The following is a 17,658-nucleotide window of genomic DNA, read 5'->3' on the forward strand; positions in this document are numbered from 1 at the left end:
CCCCCCCCCCCCCCCCCCGAAGGGTCAATCCAGAACTCCTGATCTTGGACAATTCAATGTTATCAACCTTTCTAAATGGAGACAGACCAACACAGTGAGGTATCCCAGGGACGTGAAAGTCTGAGTACAAGGTCACTGGATGATACAGGGTATACAGTGAGTTCATCTTAACATTCACACTTGGTTTCCATACAATGGAGTCAATTAAAATATCCTATAAAATAATTCAGATGGCAACCTTTAGCCATCTGTTGATTGCAAACCTTTTGGAAATTTAAAATTTAAAAAAATTCCTAGTCCACTGAGTGGACTTGGAAATAGTTTCATCCATTTGCTTCTCATAAGACTTTCCTAAGTGTCTACAAATTAGTGTCATAAAAATGAATCAAAAAGATGAAACATTTGGCTTAAAATAAATACTAAAAATGCAACAAATCAAGCAAATTATGCAAACCAAAGGAATGTAAACACAAAAATAAAACCACAGTCTTTAAAGGTCTTCGGATCTGAATGGACAAAATATTCAGAGAAAGGTATTTAATTGGTTTAAAAGGTAGCAGAGAGCAGATGTTGGCAAAGTTGTTTTAATTTGATATAGCTTTAACATTGATTTCTTTCCCCCCCGAAAGAAAATAAAACATGTTTCTAAGGGGGCTGAACTGAGATGACCATGAAATCTGCATATCAGAGAAGACAGTTTTTCTTCCCCATCTCCAAGGGTGGCACCCACCCTGTGTAGAAGGCAAGCAGACAGGCCATGTGGGTGCTGATGGACACCATGGGATGCTTTCGCCTGCCATATTGAGGCCTCGCACAGGCTCTTTGGGAGTCCTGACTGCACTGCAGTCTGTCCTTCTACTTTGCAGAGCCCCCACTGGTGTTTTGCTTTGCTTGCTTGCTTAAGATACAAGAGGATACCTCAAAAAGTTCATGGAAAGATTCCCACTATCTTTTAATTCTATTTTTTCACAAACTTTTTGAAGTATGCTTGTATTGATTTGAATTGCTCAAAGTTTCATAAACATTTATTTTTCCTTTACAAACTGTGTAACTCCATCAAGGATCTTTATGGAAGGTATTGAAGGCAGCCAAACTTAAAGAGTACTTCACATACTGACACACAGAATCTATTTTAAATTACAGAGGTCTGTGGTGTTTCCTAGTTTCCTGTGTTTGAAAAAGGGCTATTTTAAGGGCAACAGATTAGACTAGTGACAAATCACTCAAAGCCTTATCAGGACCCTGTAATATTCTCTGTATCCCTAAGAATGTTGTATCAATATATTCTGCTATTGAATGAATGCCAAATATGACCGAAATGCCAGACCTTTTCAATGGTGACATCTTTACCACTACAAAGTGGCCGGATCAATTAGGCTATTTTCAGAGACTGCTCCATATCGGCACCTTGACTTTGTTAAGAGGTGGCACAATCAGTGATACTCTGCAATAAGGGTACTTTACGTGCTAGTCTATTTCAAAAAGGGAGTCACACAAATAAGCGGGCAGAAAACCACGGCTTTTTCCAGTGCCTTGATTAATTTCCAAATTATCACTACAGAAATCTAGAAAAAAAAAAAAGGTAAAATAAAAAATGGTTTTTGAAGACAATATATAGGGAGGGTCAGAAAGATTTTTAAAAAATATATTACCCAAAACACAAATTATATTATTTCTGGGGTTTTCCATAAGCCACAGAAATGGAACAGTCCTTATCCTGTTATTACAGGGACTTGATTAGCAGAATCATGTGGCACAACAGGAAGGCAATGGCCTGGAGTAATCAGAGATTGAAATATAAAAAGGCTAAAATGTTTGTTTTATATCTATTCCTAGAATAGAGAATTATATGGTCAGTTGCCCCTCCCCACAAGGGTCACAGCGCAAAATACTTATTGAGCAGGCAGGCAATCCAACAGGTAACAGAGGAAACCATCGGCCACCAGTTCCCTAGAAGGAAATTTCTCAGGGGTGGAGCTCCTGTGGCATGCATCACTCATATAGTCTGTGCAAAAAAATAAAGTATGATTCTTAAAAAGTGACTTCCCTTAGAAAAGTGGGATTTATGTTGACTACATGTGGGTCTGCCAATAGTTCCCATCAGGAGTACAAAACATCCTCCTGAAAGTTGGTGTAATAATAGTAACAATAATAATACAAACAATCATAACAATAATACTTGCTTTTGATTCAAAAATGTTCACAGTAATCGATGCGGGGGGCTTGTGATCAGGATACAGACTAGCTAGGCATCTATCTCTCCAGGTCAGGTGGATTGGAGCCTGTGTCTCCAGTGATGTTTAGCTTGTTCTTTTACAGGCTTTTGAAGGATTTGCTACCTGGCAGGCCATCTGTGCAAACTGCACCTTGTAAATACCTTTCTCTATGTACAATACAGAGATGATGGGTGAACACACGGCCACCGAGTTGTCCTCAGTGGGCAGGATAGGCCTCACCCTAGGCCACACGAACGTGGGGCTCCTCTTCGGTTTCCTGGCCCAGGCTGGTGTAGGTGACTGAAGGCTCCGCCTGAGCTGCGTTTGGTAAGTCCACCACAGGTCCTGAAGGATTGCGAAACTGCTTGTACACTCGGGGGTCCTGGGCTATGTACGTGGAGGTGGAGGAGTACAGCACCAGCCCAATGAGGATGGTGAAGAACGACAGGAGATAAAGTCCGGAAAACTAGAAAACACAAGGGCAAAGTCACTCAGCAGCTGGAGCAGAAGCACTGACACGTGGATGAGGCTCAGAGAGAAGGGAGCGGGGCTGCTTCCTCTCGGAACAAGCAGCTTGATGAGTGGGCCAGTACTCTGGATGGAAAGTGAATTTTCTCTTCCTAAACTGGCTCAGTCTTATTGGTTCCCCTTATCTTTTTTCTAGACCTGTGGCTAACACAGAAGAACACTTAGCTAATTGTCTCCAAAGTGCCAACCAGAGTACCCGGTATGGTGGGACAGCTAGTAAAGCACAAATTAAAATACATCAGCTTAAAAGCAAAAAAATTCCATTATCACTCAAAGAGTTGGTTGGTTGTGGCTTCATTAAACCCAGAAGAAATATAGATATCCTATTTAAGGCTGCAATGAAGCCATAAACAAGGCATCACTCACTGACAGCTGCATCAGGCACTCTCATTTTACCTTGATCCAATTCAGACACTATTTATCTTCCTAGGAGGAATTGTTATTGACTTCCCTAACTATCTTTGCAAGACTCGATTATCTGTGGACAAAAAGAAACAGTGTGACATTCCATTCCTGCCCTGTTAATCTAAAAACAAAACAAAACAGGGCTGCATATATAGCATTCTGCTTCCTTAACAATTTTTAAAGTTTTTTTGGGGGGAGGGGGAGAAAATATTGGTTTATACAAGTCCCCAAAATTTACATATGTTTTTGAAAAATTATAACTTCTGGACCTCTTGAGTGGTTACACTGGAAGTATTTACTTGAGTAGTTACTGGGGGAGGGTAAGGTAACAATATGAGTGTTGTCATTTCTTTTTTTTATTCATTTATTCATTCATTCATTCATTCACTCCTTCATTCAATGGGTAGTTTCTTATATGCCTTCTCTATAGCAAACATTGTAGGGAAAGAGAAATGGAAAATATGGTTGGTCCCTACTATCATGGACTTAATAGTCTCACTGGAGAAACAGAGGTACAGACAGACAAAAGCAAAAACAAAAAACAGTACAGTGCACTTATGGCATGCCAAATCTCATATCAGTCAATAACTACTATCTCAGTCTTGACCACATCCTGCAGCCACAGGGAAAAAGGGATCAATTTTATTTTCCTTACTTGGTATGCTCATACCCTGAAAGAACTAAAAACTGGTAAAAAGACAAAAATTAATTGAAAGCTGGAAGAAAGGAAACAGGAAAATGACCCAGAGATTCTATGAAGTACGTTACAAGGCTATAACAAAATGCTAAAAGATGGCTATAACTGGTAGTTCGATAAGGAAAGGCAGTCTTGAAAATGGCACATAGAAAAGTGGCTAAAAGTCCCTGATACAGTGTTTTCTTTTTTTAGTTTTTGCAGCAGCAAGGTAGCCAAGACTAAAGTTGATTTTCTGATTTTCTCTCTAGAGCACACCTCGCCCTGTCCCTCAGTTCCTTTCTCTCTCTCTCTCTTTTTTTACCTTTTTTTTTTTTTTTTGTCTTTTTTTTTTTGTCTTTTTGTCTTTTTTCCGTGTCCGGCAACGGATCGCAATCCTCAGTGTTGCCCCCGTACCGGACCGGGGACCGGCGACGGGATCGCAAGCCTCGGCGTTGCTCCCGCGCCTCGCTCAGCCAGTGAGCGGGAACCGGTCTGTACGTGGGATCCGAACCCTCGGATGGGAGCGCTGCCGCGCTTCCCAAGCAGCGCACTATCCAGTGCGCCACCGGGCCGGCCCCCTTTTTTTACCTTTTGATAACACTTCCTCAGATGGATTCACATTCTAGACTTAACTTGTAACAGCTTCCCTTAATTAAGTTGAAGTAATTAATTCCATTTTCCCCAATGGAAATAAACGTGCCTTATTCCTTAATTCATGACTGTGTAAAATAAAATAGTAGGAGAAGAAGACGACTCACTCAGTACTACTGTATATGATCTCAGAAAACCTACTTACTCTCAAACTTGCTTCCTGAAATTCTACATGCAAAAGCTTTATCCCTTATCTGAAACTCTGGTGAATGAAATGAGTTTGTTCCTGACGTTGCCATCATTTCAAATATTTTGCCCATGGCTTTCACTTTTAAAACTCCACTCATGCATCTCAGTTTCAAGTGAAGAGCCCAGCACAGTGGGTCGGAGGTGTGGGCCTGCCCCTGATACAGCAGATAGAGGTGAAGAGATTAAAAATGGGGGCTTTGCAGTTATCACTGCATTCTAACCACCATCTGGGTTCAGATCCTAGCTCCACTACTTTCTAGCTGTAATTCTAAACAGATCCAAGCTTCCTCATCAGTAAAGTGCATCTACTGGATAGGGTGGTGGTTATAAGGACTAAATTAGATAAAGCATATCAAGCAATTATCATAGTGCCTATCTTGCTACAAGCATTCAATTCATAGTAGCTTCATTGTTGTTGTTACTGTTACTATTTTTGTTATAATTATAGCACTTATAATGGTAATACTCTACTATATCTTATATTATAATATTCTGAATTAACCATTGATTAAATTGTCTTTTTCCAATAAGTCCTTGACTATGGGGTTGTATCTTTTTTGACTACTGTCAAGCACAGAACCTGGCACCTATTAAGTATTATTTGCTATGTGGTTTTATTTTGAATATATACACAAATTTAATTATGGGGAAGTTTCAGACTAAAGAAAAATCATAATAAAAGAAGGAGTCTCTACCAGTGGTATATTTTAATTTTTTTAAAGTAGATAATACAATGTCATTTCTTGTACATAAAATGCTAAACAAAAACCCATTGAAAAGAAAGTCATAGTATTGATCTGTAATTATTGACTCTGAAAGTCATCTTCAAATTTGGGGATAGTCAGAGGAGAGTGATAGGATGATACTTTGGGAAGGACAATGAAGAAGGCAAGAGTGTGGGTAGAAAACTGAGGACTGCCCACCAGTGGATTGGAGCAGGAGGTTTCATCAGCCTGGCATGGACAGGACTTGGCAATTGTAATAATGTAGGGGTAGGGACAAGAAAGAATCTGATACAGATTGTCTGAGTAAAAGGATTCAAATTCCTTTCAATTTCTGACTTTAGATTCCATATTCTTGTAATATTAAATTTTGTCAAGCTAATGCTTTTGCCATTTTTAAGAAATAATACCTTAATGTACTGCTGAAAAGGATCATCCCTTTTTTGGACATGAAACCATCAGGTTGAATGATAAATCCACTCCAAAGTGTTTTCTTGGGACATAGCTTTAGAATGATAATACATAGCTTATTTTCAATGCATTTCTACTTAATTCATATACAGTTCACTCTAAAATTGTTCTAAAGACAGACAGCATGGAATTTTATATGACAGAGATATCTTGGAACTCACCCAAGAGGTTTTATTAATAGTAGAGAAAGTTTTCATTTAATACATGAGCCCCAAAAGGGAGCCGTCAGGCAAGCATTATGATATATGATCAATCAGGATAAATACCGAATGTTATAAATAATGACAGAAATTTTTCATTTTTTTCTTCTTTCTAGTTTAATTAAAAAAAAAAAAAAGAAAATTTAATCAGGGGTACTTAACAGAATAATCCAGGTCCTGGATGCTGCACTTATCTCATAGGACACTCCTTGCAGAAACCAATCAGTCAAACAGAACATGTGTACCGTCTAGGCTGCTTACTTCATTAACTGCAAAGAAATGCTTATTTCTAGTTCCCTAAGTGAAGAGAACAGGAATTTCTCTGGAACACTAGATGAGGACTGAAAGTCGTCTCTGAGTTTCAGATAAGAGGAGTTTCAGGCACTGAAGAACAGGGGCACCGTCTGGCATGTCCTTTGTGTTGTCCCCTTAACCAGTTGCAGCCCATTGGAATATACTGTACGTTCTGTGATGCAGACATACTTTCCCTGCATTTTATGTATTTGTAGCTTTGAGAAGCTGAGAAAGGATGCACTCGGTATTAGCACTACCATACTATAGACACTGTTTACTTCGCTGCTATCATTTTCTGTCTTGATGGGTCTCTTTGCAAACAAGGGTCAGAAAGCACTCACTGTACATAATGAGAATCCTGTGTGTTGCTTAAAATAATCTGACTGAGACATAAGCCATTGTACAGAATGGGGTGGCTTGTAAGACTAACAATAAGCCTGCACAAAGCTCTTTAACTTCCAACTAGGTGCTAAACCCTAGCTCCCTAGAGAGTTGGCATGTCAGTATGATTCCTATTTATTTGATGTGGCACTCAGCACATCAGTTAAGGAGAAACCAAATTTTATTTTTGGCATTAAACATCTAAGTTGAATTTTAATAAGCAAATCACTTCTATGACTTTAACCTATACAAGTAGAAAACCACATTATTTTAAAGTTATTTCAAAGTACCTTTATAAATATACCAACTTGAATACGTGAGGAAGAGGACAATTTTTCAATGGCAGCTTTCTCTTTCTAGCTTGACTAAAAATATGGTAGAGATTAGCAGAGGAAAACGGGCAATTCTCAGAGAGACATAAGGTGGACCATGAAGAAACCCCGGGTTTGAGCTCTACTTTTACTGAATGTATAAACCAACTATTTCTGTATGGTGGGCCTGGTTTTTCCTACTTTCTTGGCCTAAAAGAGTCCCTTTATAGTATATGCCTCTGTGTAATACAGCTTTTGTAAAGCTCCTGATGTTGAGCCTTGGTTATTTTTGCTAAATAACTCTGCTTGTGCTTATTAATGATGAGAACTAATTATTGATTCAATAGATAATAAAAACTTACAAGATTCTTTTAGCTCTTAAAGTGAGATATACGACAGTTTCTATACCACCCCCCCCCCCAAAAAAAAAAAAAAATTCAATGGAAAAAGAATCTTTTAGCTCTTAAAGTGAGATATACGACAGTTTCTATACCACCCCCCCCCCCAAAAAAAAAAAAAAGATTCAATGGAAAAAGAAACTCTGTTACTTAGGAGAGGAAGAAGAAGGACTGAAAAAGAGCCACTGGTAAGGTTTCCTAGGAAAGGGAGGTACAGGTGAATGAGACTTGGATAAAGCCTGCAGTTATCAGAGAAAAAAGGAAAGATCTAGATATAACTTGGAGAGCCAAGGAAGCTCAGAGAAAATACAGGTGGAAGGAGGCAGATAATCAAGTCAGATTAGAAAGAAAAAAAGATACAGGTAAAGAAAATTTCTCAATAGCTAGGAGGAAAGGGTACTGCAGAACCAGATAACCAAAAAATGATGATTCTTGTCTAAATTAAGCCAGTATGTGTTCTGTCTATCTTCTGTCTCTCTCTTCTTGTACACACACACACACACACACACACACACACACACACACACACACACACACACACACATCCCTGTGGGCCTCTACTGCTGACCTGATATGATCCGCCTTGTGTGCCTGCATTCTTACAACGAATGCTTGTTTTTCTTGAGAGAAGGTGAGTAGCCTGAGAGAACACTACCCTTGATGTCTTCTCATGTGCCACAGATGAGTGAAGGGCAACGCTTTCAAGCCCTCAGATGTTTCCAGGGCTATCTGTGATGACTGGAGGAAGGAAATACCAAATAGCTCACAGCATAGCTCTAGGACGACATTGTTCAACTTCAAAAGACATGCTGCCTTTCCGGCCTCTGTTGGATCTGAGCCTGCTGTTGAAAGAGGCATACTGTTTGGAAACATGATAATGGTTAAGAGTTGAAACTGGTTCCTGAACTGCAGAATGAGGTGGCACAGAAATAAATTCAAGGATATTTCTAACTGTAATTAGACATGGCTTTTGATGTGGAGGTATTTCACATCTATGAAGGATAAGTGGCCATGATAATGATGTCCCTTCTAGTTGTTATTTAGTTTATTCTTTTAAAAAGATACAAATGTAATGAAATCTTCTCATATTTTTAACTCTTTGGCAGAAAACATCTATGAGGGTAGAGCCTGGGAATCTGCAAACTTATCAGCTGCTTCAGAAATCAGTGCAGCCATGGGTAGTAGAACAATAAATGGCAGTCAGCGGTCATTCTCAAGGTTATGCAGTACAGGCTGGCAAATCTGAGTTCAAGAGCTGCTGGGAAGAATGTGCATGTAGGGAGATTGGCTGGTAATTCCAACAGGCCTGTTATGCCTGGGAAAAATTAGACATTTCATTAAGTTTGTGAAAACTGTCCTGAATATTCTTTGCAATGTAAAACAAAGCATCCTTTTTTTCTTGTACTTACCTACTCCATGATATAAAATGCACGTATGATAAATCAACTGGCACATCTAACCATGATTTCTAGATCAAGCAGGAATATATAAACCCCATTCTGTTTAAAACAGAAGCAGATTACCAGTTTGGAGGTCCTGGGCACTAGAGTAGATTCAGGACCCATCAGTGACTAAATAAAGTAAAATGCCAATTAAAAGAGTCAATCATTAATTAAATGCAATGCTGCTATAGTGAAGAATAACTGAAGGGGAGTCCTTGTTCTCTTGAGTCACCACTTTATATGTGGATCAGAGTGTGGACCCTTTGGAAACAATCTTGGAAGGGAAACAGCTGATCTGATGTGTGTCGTGGGCTGGGAGGGAGCAGACAGCTCTGCAGTGACCATCATCTCTCGGCAGCCATGTGCTTCTCAGGGTGCTGAAGACTGACCACACCTTGAGCCTGGGAGTGCAACTGTTGGCCAGTGCTGGGCACGCTGTAAGCTGTGTTAGGATCCTGCAACAAAAGGCTCAGCCTGGTCCTGATCTATTGCCGCTGCATCCGAGCCAACTGCTATTCAGCCCAAGGAAACGAGACAGACCTGGCTCCACAGAAAAACCAACACAAACAAGTTGATGTTTGACCTCCTTAATTTGGCTCTGCACTAAATTAACAAGACCATTTTTATTACTATGAAGTGTATTAATGCAAAAGTTTGGATTCTAGGTTTACTGAACTGGAAATAAATTGCCTGAAGAGACTGGAGCTTTTCCAAACACTTCCCAACTCCCCAATTACTGCACTATCTCCTACTTTTGTCTCCCCTTACTTGTCTTCTTCCTCTTTTTTCCTCATTTCTCTTTTTGTTAAGGAAAAAAAGGCTAAATCTTACTGGTGAAATATTGTAATATTTCTTTCTTCTAGGAAAAATACCAAACATGGGCGTGATACACAATCTACTGACAAACACCGAAATCCTTTGTCTTTAGAGACTAAGAATACTGAACCCCACATCCCACCTCCCATTCTTTCTCCAATTTGGGAATTCGAATCCCAAATTCATGCTAATCCAATCAAGACAGAAAATAAACAAATGAGTGCCTTAGTCAGAATGCCAAACAGCTTTGCTCTCCATATCAGAAAACCAAGGCATTGCTAAGATTTAAATATTTGAGAAATGATTTATTCTCCAAGCATCACAATGTTAAAGAGAAAAGAATCAGCAGTCACAGCCCCTGCCTCTCTGTGTGCCTGACACCATCACCCAGGGCAAGGCTGTGCCCTGAGCTGCAAACCCAGTTCAGTTTAAAGGCCTTGAGTTTGGTTTGCAAAACCAACTCATTTGGCAGTATAATTTGTGCAGCCAATCACATCTAAGGCCAATAAGGTCTCTTTTACAGGCAAATATCTTCCCCTGTGGGTAATTTCACACATGAGTACAGCAATAGGGAGCTAAAAATGGATTTCTGCCATTATCTTTTATATGACAAACAGACATTTTCACTCAGTTTGATGAATTGATAGAAATCCTCATTCAAGCAGATTCCTATTTTCTGCCATCCAGCAAAAAAGACCATAATTGTCAAGTGGGAAGTGGAACAGAAGGGGCTTACTCTGTGGGAGTGTTTAATTATAGGCTCGGTACAACAAAGGCCATTCAATGGCTCATTTATGTCACCTTCCCATGCATCATTCTTTTCAACACTAGTCAAAAAGGGATTACATTTGTGTGGGAGGCACACTGAGCAGCGGCCTTCACTCTGTTTGGACTCTTGCATCAGAAGACATCTATTTCCCCTTGACACAACACATAGGTGCACACTGGTCTGGAGCGATTTTGCAGAAGGCTGAATTTTAAAGCCAGTGAAAGCTACTTAGCTGATAGAAGTCGCAGTGTTGCAGCTCGACACATCCCAGAGACCACCTGTCCCATTATATGGAATCAGGGGTGGAAGTGGAAGTACCACACTCACTATTAGTTCTGGGGATCCACTAGCAAAATTTTTGCTTCTTGCTATGCAACCTTCTGCTCTGCTGATCTAAAAGTCTTAGTTCCTAAGGGAAGAATGCTTCCACCAGGAGGCAGAACAATGATTCCATTGAACTGAAAGTTAAAACTACCACCCGGCCACTCAGGGCTCCTCATGATTCTGAATCAACAGACAAAGAAGGGAGTTACAGTGCTGGCTGGGTGATTAGTCCAGATTACTAAGGGGAAATTGGACTACTTCACCATGGAGGTAAAAAGTATGTCTGGAACACAGGAGATCCCTTAAGGTGTCTCTCAGTATTACCATGCCCTGTGATTAAAGCCCATTGAAAACCACAACAACTCAATCCAGGCAGGACTACTAATGCCTCAGGCCCCTCAGGAACCAAGGTTTGGGTCACTCCACAGGTAAAGAATCACGATCAACTGAGGTGTTTGCTCAGGGCAAAGGGAATACAGAATATGTAGTGGAAGGAAGGTGGTTGTAAGTACCAGCTGCAGCCATGTGACCATTTACAGAACCAGGACCGTAATTGTCATGAGTATTTTTCCTTCTTTTGTTATGAATTTGTTTTTGTGTATAGAAAATATCTTTGTTTTCTTCCTTCTCTTCTCGTCTTATCAATAACATAAAATGTATTGACTTTACATCATAGTATTTAAGTTAAAGGATGTCAAGAAGAGTGAACATCACCCAAGGACTTTGTGTCCTCTTCTGGGGAAAGGGATTAGTGTGTTTTCAGTTGTATGCAGGACAGTTGTATCATGTTAGGCAAAAGTAAGACCCTGTTATTGTCTTTATTTGGGGATTAAGTATTATTTAAAGACGTGTATGTGGATGCCAAGTTGATGAGGGATGGACTTGGGATGGTTAATTTTATAAGTCAACTTGGTTAGGCCACAGTATCTAGAAATTTGATCAAACACCAGACTAGATGTTGCTGTTAAGTTATTGTAAAAAATAGGATTAACATTTAAATCAGTAGAATTTGAGTAAAACAGATTACCCTCCATAACGCGAGTAGGCTTCATCCCATCAGTTGAAGGATTTGAGAAAAAGATTGAGGTCTCCTGAGAAAGAGGGAATTCTGCACCAGGCTGCCTTCAGACTTGAGCTGCAACATTAACTCATGCCTGGGTCTCCAGCCTGCCTGCTTTCCTGGCAGATTTCGGACTTGTCATCCCCCAGTCACATGAGCCAATTCCTGAAAATTTATCGATGAATCTCTCTCTCTCTCTCTTTATACACACATACACACACACAGGTTCTGTTTCTCTGGAGTACACTGACTAATACAATTGGTAACATGAAAATCTGTGACACTAAAGATCTTTGACTTTGATGTAAATTTTGTAACAATTTCTCTCTATGGCAAGTTTTATAAGTGCAGTGTCTAATGATATTTTCCAGAGAATACCAAGTGGTGTTTTGCAGTATGAGCTCTAGGATCAGAATGATGAGGTTTACAGTGGCACTCCCGCCGAGGGTTCAGATCCCACATACAGACCAGCAGCTCACTGACTGAGCGAGGTGCGGGGGCAACGCCGAGGGTTGCGATCCCGTTGCCGGTCCCGGTCCAGTACGGGCGCGACACTGAGGGTTGCGATCCGTTGCCGGCCACGAAAAAAGACAAAAAGGAAAAAAAAAAAAAAAAAGAATGATGAGGTTTACATCCCTGTTTGCCACTTCCTTGCTCTGTGGTCTTGGATAAGCTTACTTCTTTCTCCAAGCCTCAGGCTACTCACTGATTAACTAAGAATAACAACAGCACCTGCCATATGGGGCTGTTGAGAGCAGTAAGTGAGGTGATACATAGAAGACTCTTGGTGCAGTGCTTGGCACATAGTACATGTTCAATAAATTTCAATGATTGTTATCTTTACATCATAAAGAGTAAATTCAAAAGCAAAGACAGGCATAAAAACTTTCCTCAAAAGCCTTTCTGAAAAGCTCACCATAAATCAAGTTGAATTGTAAATGCATTTATGGAACTGGCTATTTGAGAGAAGAGTACAACAATCAACTCATCTGGAATGTAAGGCTTTTTCATCAATGCAAATAATCAGCCTCTGGTTTATAGACTCAGTGTTTACACTTATTCATGTCGAGTTTTCTTTCAATGATGCATAATTATAGAAGTCACAGGAATTCTCATAACTTCCTATTCTGTTTTACCTTGCTTATTAATTTCAAGCAACATTAGCACAAATCATGTTTGAGCACCCGTGAGTACATGTGAGTAATTTGAGCAATTTATTTTACTTCCTTGATGTGGTAGCCACAAAGAGTCATTCACATTCTAATCCCTGGGACCTGTGAATGCTATTTACACTATTGGAAAAAGGGTATTTGCAGATGAGATTAAATTAAGGACCTTGAGATGTGAGATTATCCTGGGTGCTATGGAATAAATTGTGTCCCCTCCAAAATCTGTATATTGAAGCCCCTTCCCACAATGTGGTCATATTTGGAGATGGGGCCTCTAGGGAAGTACTTAAGGTAAAATGAAGTCATAAGGGTTGGACCTTGATCCCACAGAAATAGTGTCCTTATAATGAGACCCCAGAGAACCTGTTTGTTCTCCCACCCCACATCAATTAAGAGTCCACATCAATTAAAAGCCTTTTAGCTTCTTATGTGAAAATTCCTAGATAATGTTTAGCCTAGAAAATGAAAGATTAACTTTCAATGTTTCTTGTAAAACCTTTCATTCAATAAATAATTACTGAACACCTACTGTGCCAGGCTCTGTAGTAGGCACCAGGGATACAGAGAAGCTCCCCTGTCATCCTGGAGCCTAGTACTTACTTCCTACATGAAGTCAGTCCTTTCATTTAAAGTTGGGATTGGATGGAACACAAAGGAAATGCCAATAAAATACATAACTACTGAGACTTCCACAGAGCAATGGGAAACAGCTACCTTCCTGCACATAAATGCCTGGTTCCATAGGGCATCCAAAAGGAAATAGATGTGAAACTGGTAACCAAAGTTTACATTCAAGTTAAATTGAGTTACATTGCTAAATATGAGGCCCCACAGAATGGTTTACAATGTATTTATTTTAAAAATAAAACTATATCCCCAAATATATTCAAGGGAGAAGGAAACTAAGCTTATGACTGTAAGTTAGTACTTAGCAATCTAATGAGTGAAAAGTTTTAAAATGTAAAAATAACGAGGAATGCAGAAACAAAGAATTACCTTCATTTTTTGTTCATGTTTGTCAATTAAAATTGATAATAAATCATATAACCTTCTAATCAGTGTTTGTTGCAATTCTGTCCATTTTTTCATAGCAGAGATTCAAATTTAGATTTTCTTTATATTTGAGGTATTTGCTAGCTTTATTTATTTTCAAAATAAAAATTGTTGTTTTAAGATTATAAAAATAATAGTTGTTCATACAGTGTTTTAGCAATACATAGTTCATGCAACACTTTAACGTGTGAAGAACCTGAAATATAAGTACTCAAAATTGTACCATCCTTAATAATAGTGTTATTTATTGAATATTCACCATGCAGATACTGCAGTAAACGATCTACATGCACTATTTCATTTACTCCTCACAATTAATCATATGAGATGGATACTAGTATGACTGCATTTTGCTGATGAGGAAATTAAGGTTGAGAGAAGTAACTTTTGCACAAGGCCATATAACAGGTTGCATCAGGGATTCTTAACAGGGGTCCCTGTGTAGAATTCAGGGGGCTTGTGAACCTAGATGAGAAATCTGGACCTTTATTTTCATTGACTTCTAACTGATATTTAGCATTTATTCAATTATAAACGCAAGCAATGAGGTACAGTAGTACTAGCAATACCTCAGACTTTTTCACCAATAGAAATCACATATATGAGTATTTTCATATCACATTACAATTGCTGCAGATTTCTCCAAATATTGCTTATGCCCATCACTGGTTTGAAATGACAGTAGTTATTAGATCTGCTTCTAGATCTTGTGATTCATATATTACTATCTCATCACATTTAAACATATTTTGATAACTTTTTAATATAACTGGTTTTATAATGTCATGTATTTTATTTTAGACATTTAAGAACATTGTGAAAAGGGATCGCTAGACTTCATCAGACTGTCAAATGGATTCAGGGTGTAAAAATGATAGGGAACCCTGGTAGGGAGTGGAGCTGGAATTCACAAGCAGGCTTAGGCTTGCAACAACACTGTCATTCTGCCTGTCCTTGGACCCGTGTTTACATTTGATGAATGTCATTTCAAATAAGGCTCTAAGGACACAAACACATGCCTGCTTTAAAGTTTATATATATAAGTATGCACGCGAATATGCCAACAAAAGTATGTCTGGGTAAAGATATCAGAGGGAAGTAGGGTGATAGAGTTTATCAGGGTGGAATGGAATGAACTCCAAAGTCAAGATAAGCCAAAAGTTTTGGTATTAACTGAACAAGAAAAGGGGTAAAACTGTACGCCATAAACTTTGAAAAGTGGTAGCCAAGGGAGAGTCTAGGAGATCCCAGCATGACTCAGGATTGTTGCTAACCCAACACTACCTTCCAGAAAGCACTCAGAGGAAGGAAGTGGAGGAGCCTGACTTTGAAGACTCTTGCAGATATCTCTGCAATTTGCAGAGAGTGGATTGAAGTGGTGACTAGAAAAACTCAGGGAAAAGCCAAGGAGACATTCTCAGGAATAGAAACCCTTACTTCCTTGGAGAGGCAGAGGGTTACTGGGGTTTGCCATTATCTGGGGCTCCGTGGTGAACTGGGGGAACAGCCCAAGGCCACAAAAGGGTCATAACCCTGGGAATGGGACGGGTCATAGATTAAGTTGCCCTACAAGGGTGAAGACATCAGAGATGTTGTCAAACAAAAAGAACCCAGGAACATAACATTTGTGGGCTCTTTTTGGGGGGAAAAAATCCTCAAACTCTGTAATGATAAAATCTAGTGACTCAAAAGATTGGAAAAAGGATGGGTGCAGTGCTCAATTTTTAAAAACAAAACAAAACAAACAAAAACAATGTCTATAAAGTTCTGAGAAAAAGAAAGCACAACCCAGGGAAGAGTTACCCTTTGAACAGAAAGACAAGAAAAATGTTTAAAGAAGCAAAGACTTAGGAAAACAGATCCTATGAACGCTTCTTAGCAGACCCACTGCTAACCCAATAGCACCTTTGCAGTGAATATAAAGTCTCCCCTTCATCAAAACACTTGATGACCATCTGCTTTCCCACCATAGGGAAAATATTCCCTATAAGTGGACAAATTACACTGTGCACAGCTTGTACAACCATACATAGCTGCCCTGCCTCCTGACAATATTGGTAGCGATGAAATCTAGCCCACTAAGAGATCAATTAAAATAAGGAATTCAGAAAAAAGAGCCTGCATTTCAGAGACTGGTGGTATAGAAAATATAGTAAGTATGGAAATATGGCTTAAAAACCATAGAGATTATATTTCAGAAGTTAACTATTGAAACAATTTTATATTAAAACAATACAGAAAATGTACAACAAAAGTTATGAAATAAGAAAGGAGCAAATTCTTTAAAAATTTACTTTTAATTATTTTTTTTTGATAAACACTCTTAAGAAACTTTAAATACAGAGTTCAAAGAAAATCTCCCATCCATGGTGGCCCCTAGAGGTATGCAGAGTAGTAGCTCTGCTCCAGCCTTTAATGTTTGAGCCAATCTTTGTTCTTTGTCTTAGCAAACTGATACTCTGATTTCTGTGTATTTGGCTCATTAATATTCTGGACCATGGGAGATGGAGCCATACAGGTCTGCTGACAAAATTAGGTGTCTGAATGTGCAGGAGGGGACCAGACTGTGCACTTTGGTGCCAAACACATGCCATGCATTCTCCTGGGAGACAACTAGCTGTTTTTTCCTGGCTATCCCCCAATCCAAACATAAGCCCTTCCATGTGAAACTTCTGCAACACTCTAGCCTGTTCCATTTTTCCTCAGAGCTTGTCCTAATAATGTGAGTTCAAAATATCTATTTTGTGATGTGGAGTTCATGAATAGATTTATGTGGCTATCATTCTGGACCTGCCTCACAATTTATTCCCCATTTCTCTATTCCTTCCAATATTTCTGGTAAGTGGAAATTGCTAACATGGTAGAGACTGGCTATTTGTTCCCTAAGTCTATTTTCTTTTCTTCCTGCACAAACAGCTTGCCTACATTTCCCAGCCTCCCTTGTAATTAGGTGTGGCCATGTGACTAAGTTCTGGCCAATAGAACAGGGGGGAGGTTATAGACACACCACTCTAGACACAGCCAAAGCTATTTCAAGACAGGCCTGCAGAGGACTGCAAGGGCCTAGCCTAGGCATTGCTGAACTTTTTCTGAAAGAGTTAGATAGTAAATATTTTAGGTTTGTGGGTCGTATACTCTGTCACAACTACTCAGTGCTGCCACTGTAACACAAAAGCAGCCACGGATAGTGTGTAAAGAAATGGATAGGGCTGTGCTCCAACAGAACTTTATTTACAAAAATGGGCTGTCTCACAGGTCATAGTTTTTTGACCCCTGACCTAGATGAAGGCAGAGCCAAAAGATGAAAGGAGCCTGGGTTCCTGAATGTCTGCAGGGGACCCACTGCTGGAAACTAGCAACACTTACCCTAACTAATTCAACAAGATGGACGCCTCATGAGAGGCTTGCTGTGTTCTGTGCAAGGGAAAGCCAAATTCAAGTATTCCTTGCTCAATCACCTTGGTATTCCATGTGAAAGGCTTTTGGGCATCATGATGCCATGTTCCCCAATTCTCTACGCACCAGTGACAGTTTAAAAAGTATTAAAGAGAGTCATAGAATGCTAAGTATTGATTTTAAAATC

At 39.4% G+C, this 17,658-nt stretch overlaps 1 protein-coding gene across 2 annotated transcripts in view; it reads right to left on the reverse strand.

The window, feature by feature from the left end:
- Positions 1-561: 561 nt before the first annotated feature.
- SLC35F1 (solute carrier family 35, member F1) overlaps positions 562-17,658 on the reverse strand; it is a 149,893-nt gene continuing 132,796 nt past the window's right edge. For both annotated transcript variants that reach the window (XM_008569955.1, XM_008569956.1), the window contains one exon: positions 562-2,682. In XM_008569955.1, coding sequence (XP_008568177.1) covers positions 2,458-2,682 — 225 coding nt within the window. In that variant the 3' untranslated portion in view covers positions 562-2,457. The remainder of the gene's footprint in view (positions 2,683-17,658) is intronic.

This window comes from Galeopterus variegatus, unplaced genomic scaffold, assembly GCF_000696425.1.
Source record: "Galeopterus variegatus unplaced genomic scaffold, G_variegatus-3.0.2 Scaffold548, whole genome shotgun sequence".
NCBI lineage: Eukaryota > Metazoa > Chordata > Mammalia > Dermoptera > Cynocephalidae > Galeopterus > Galeopterus variegatus.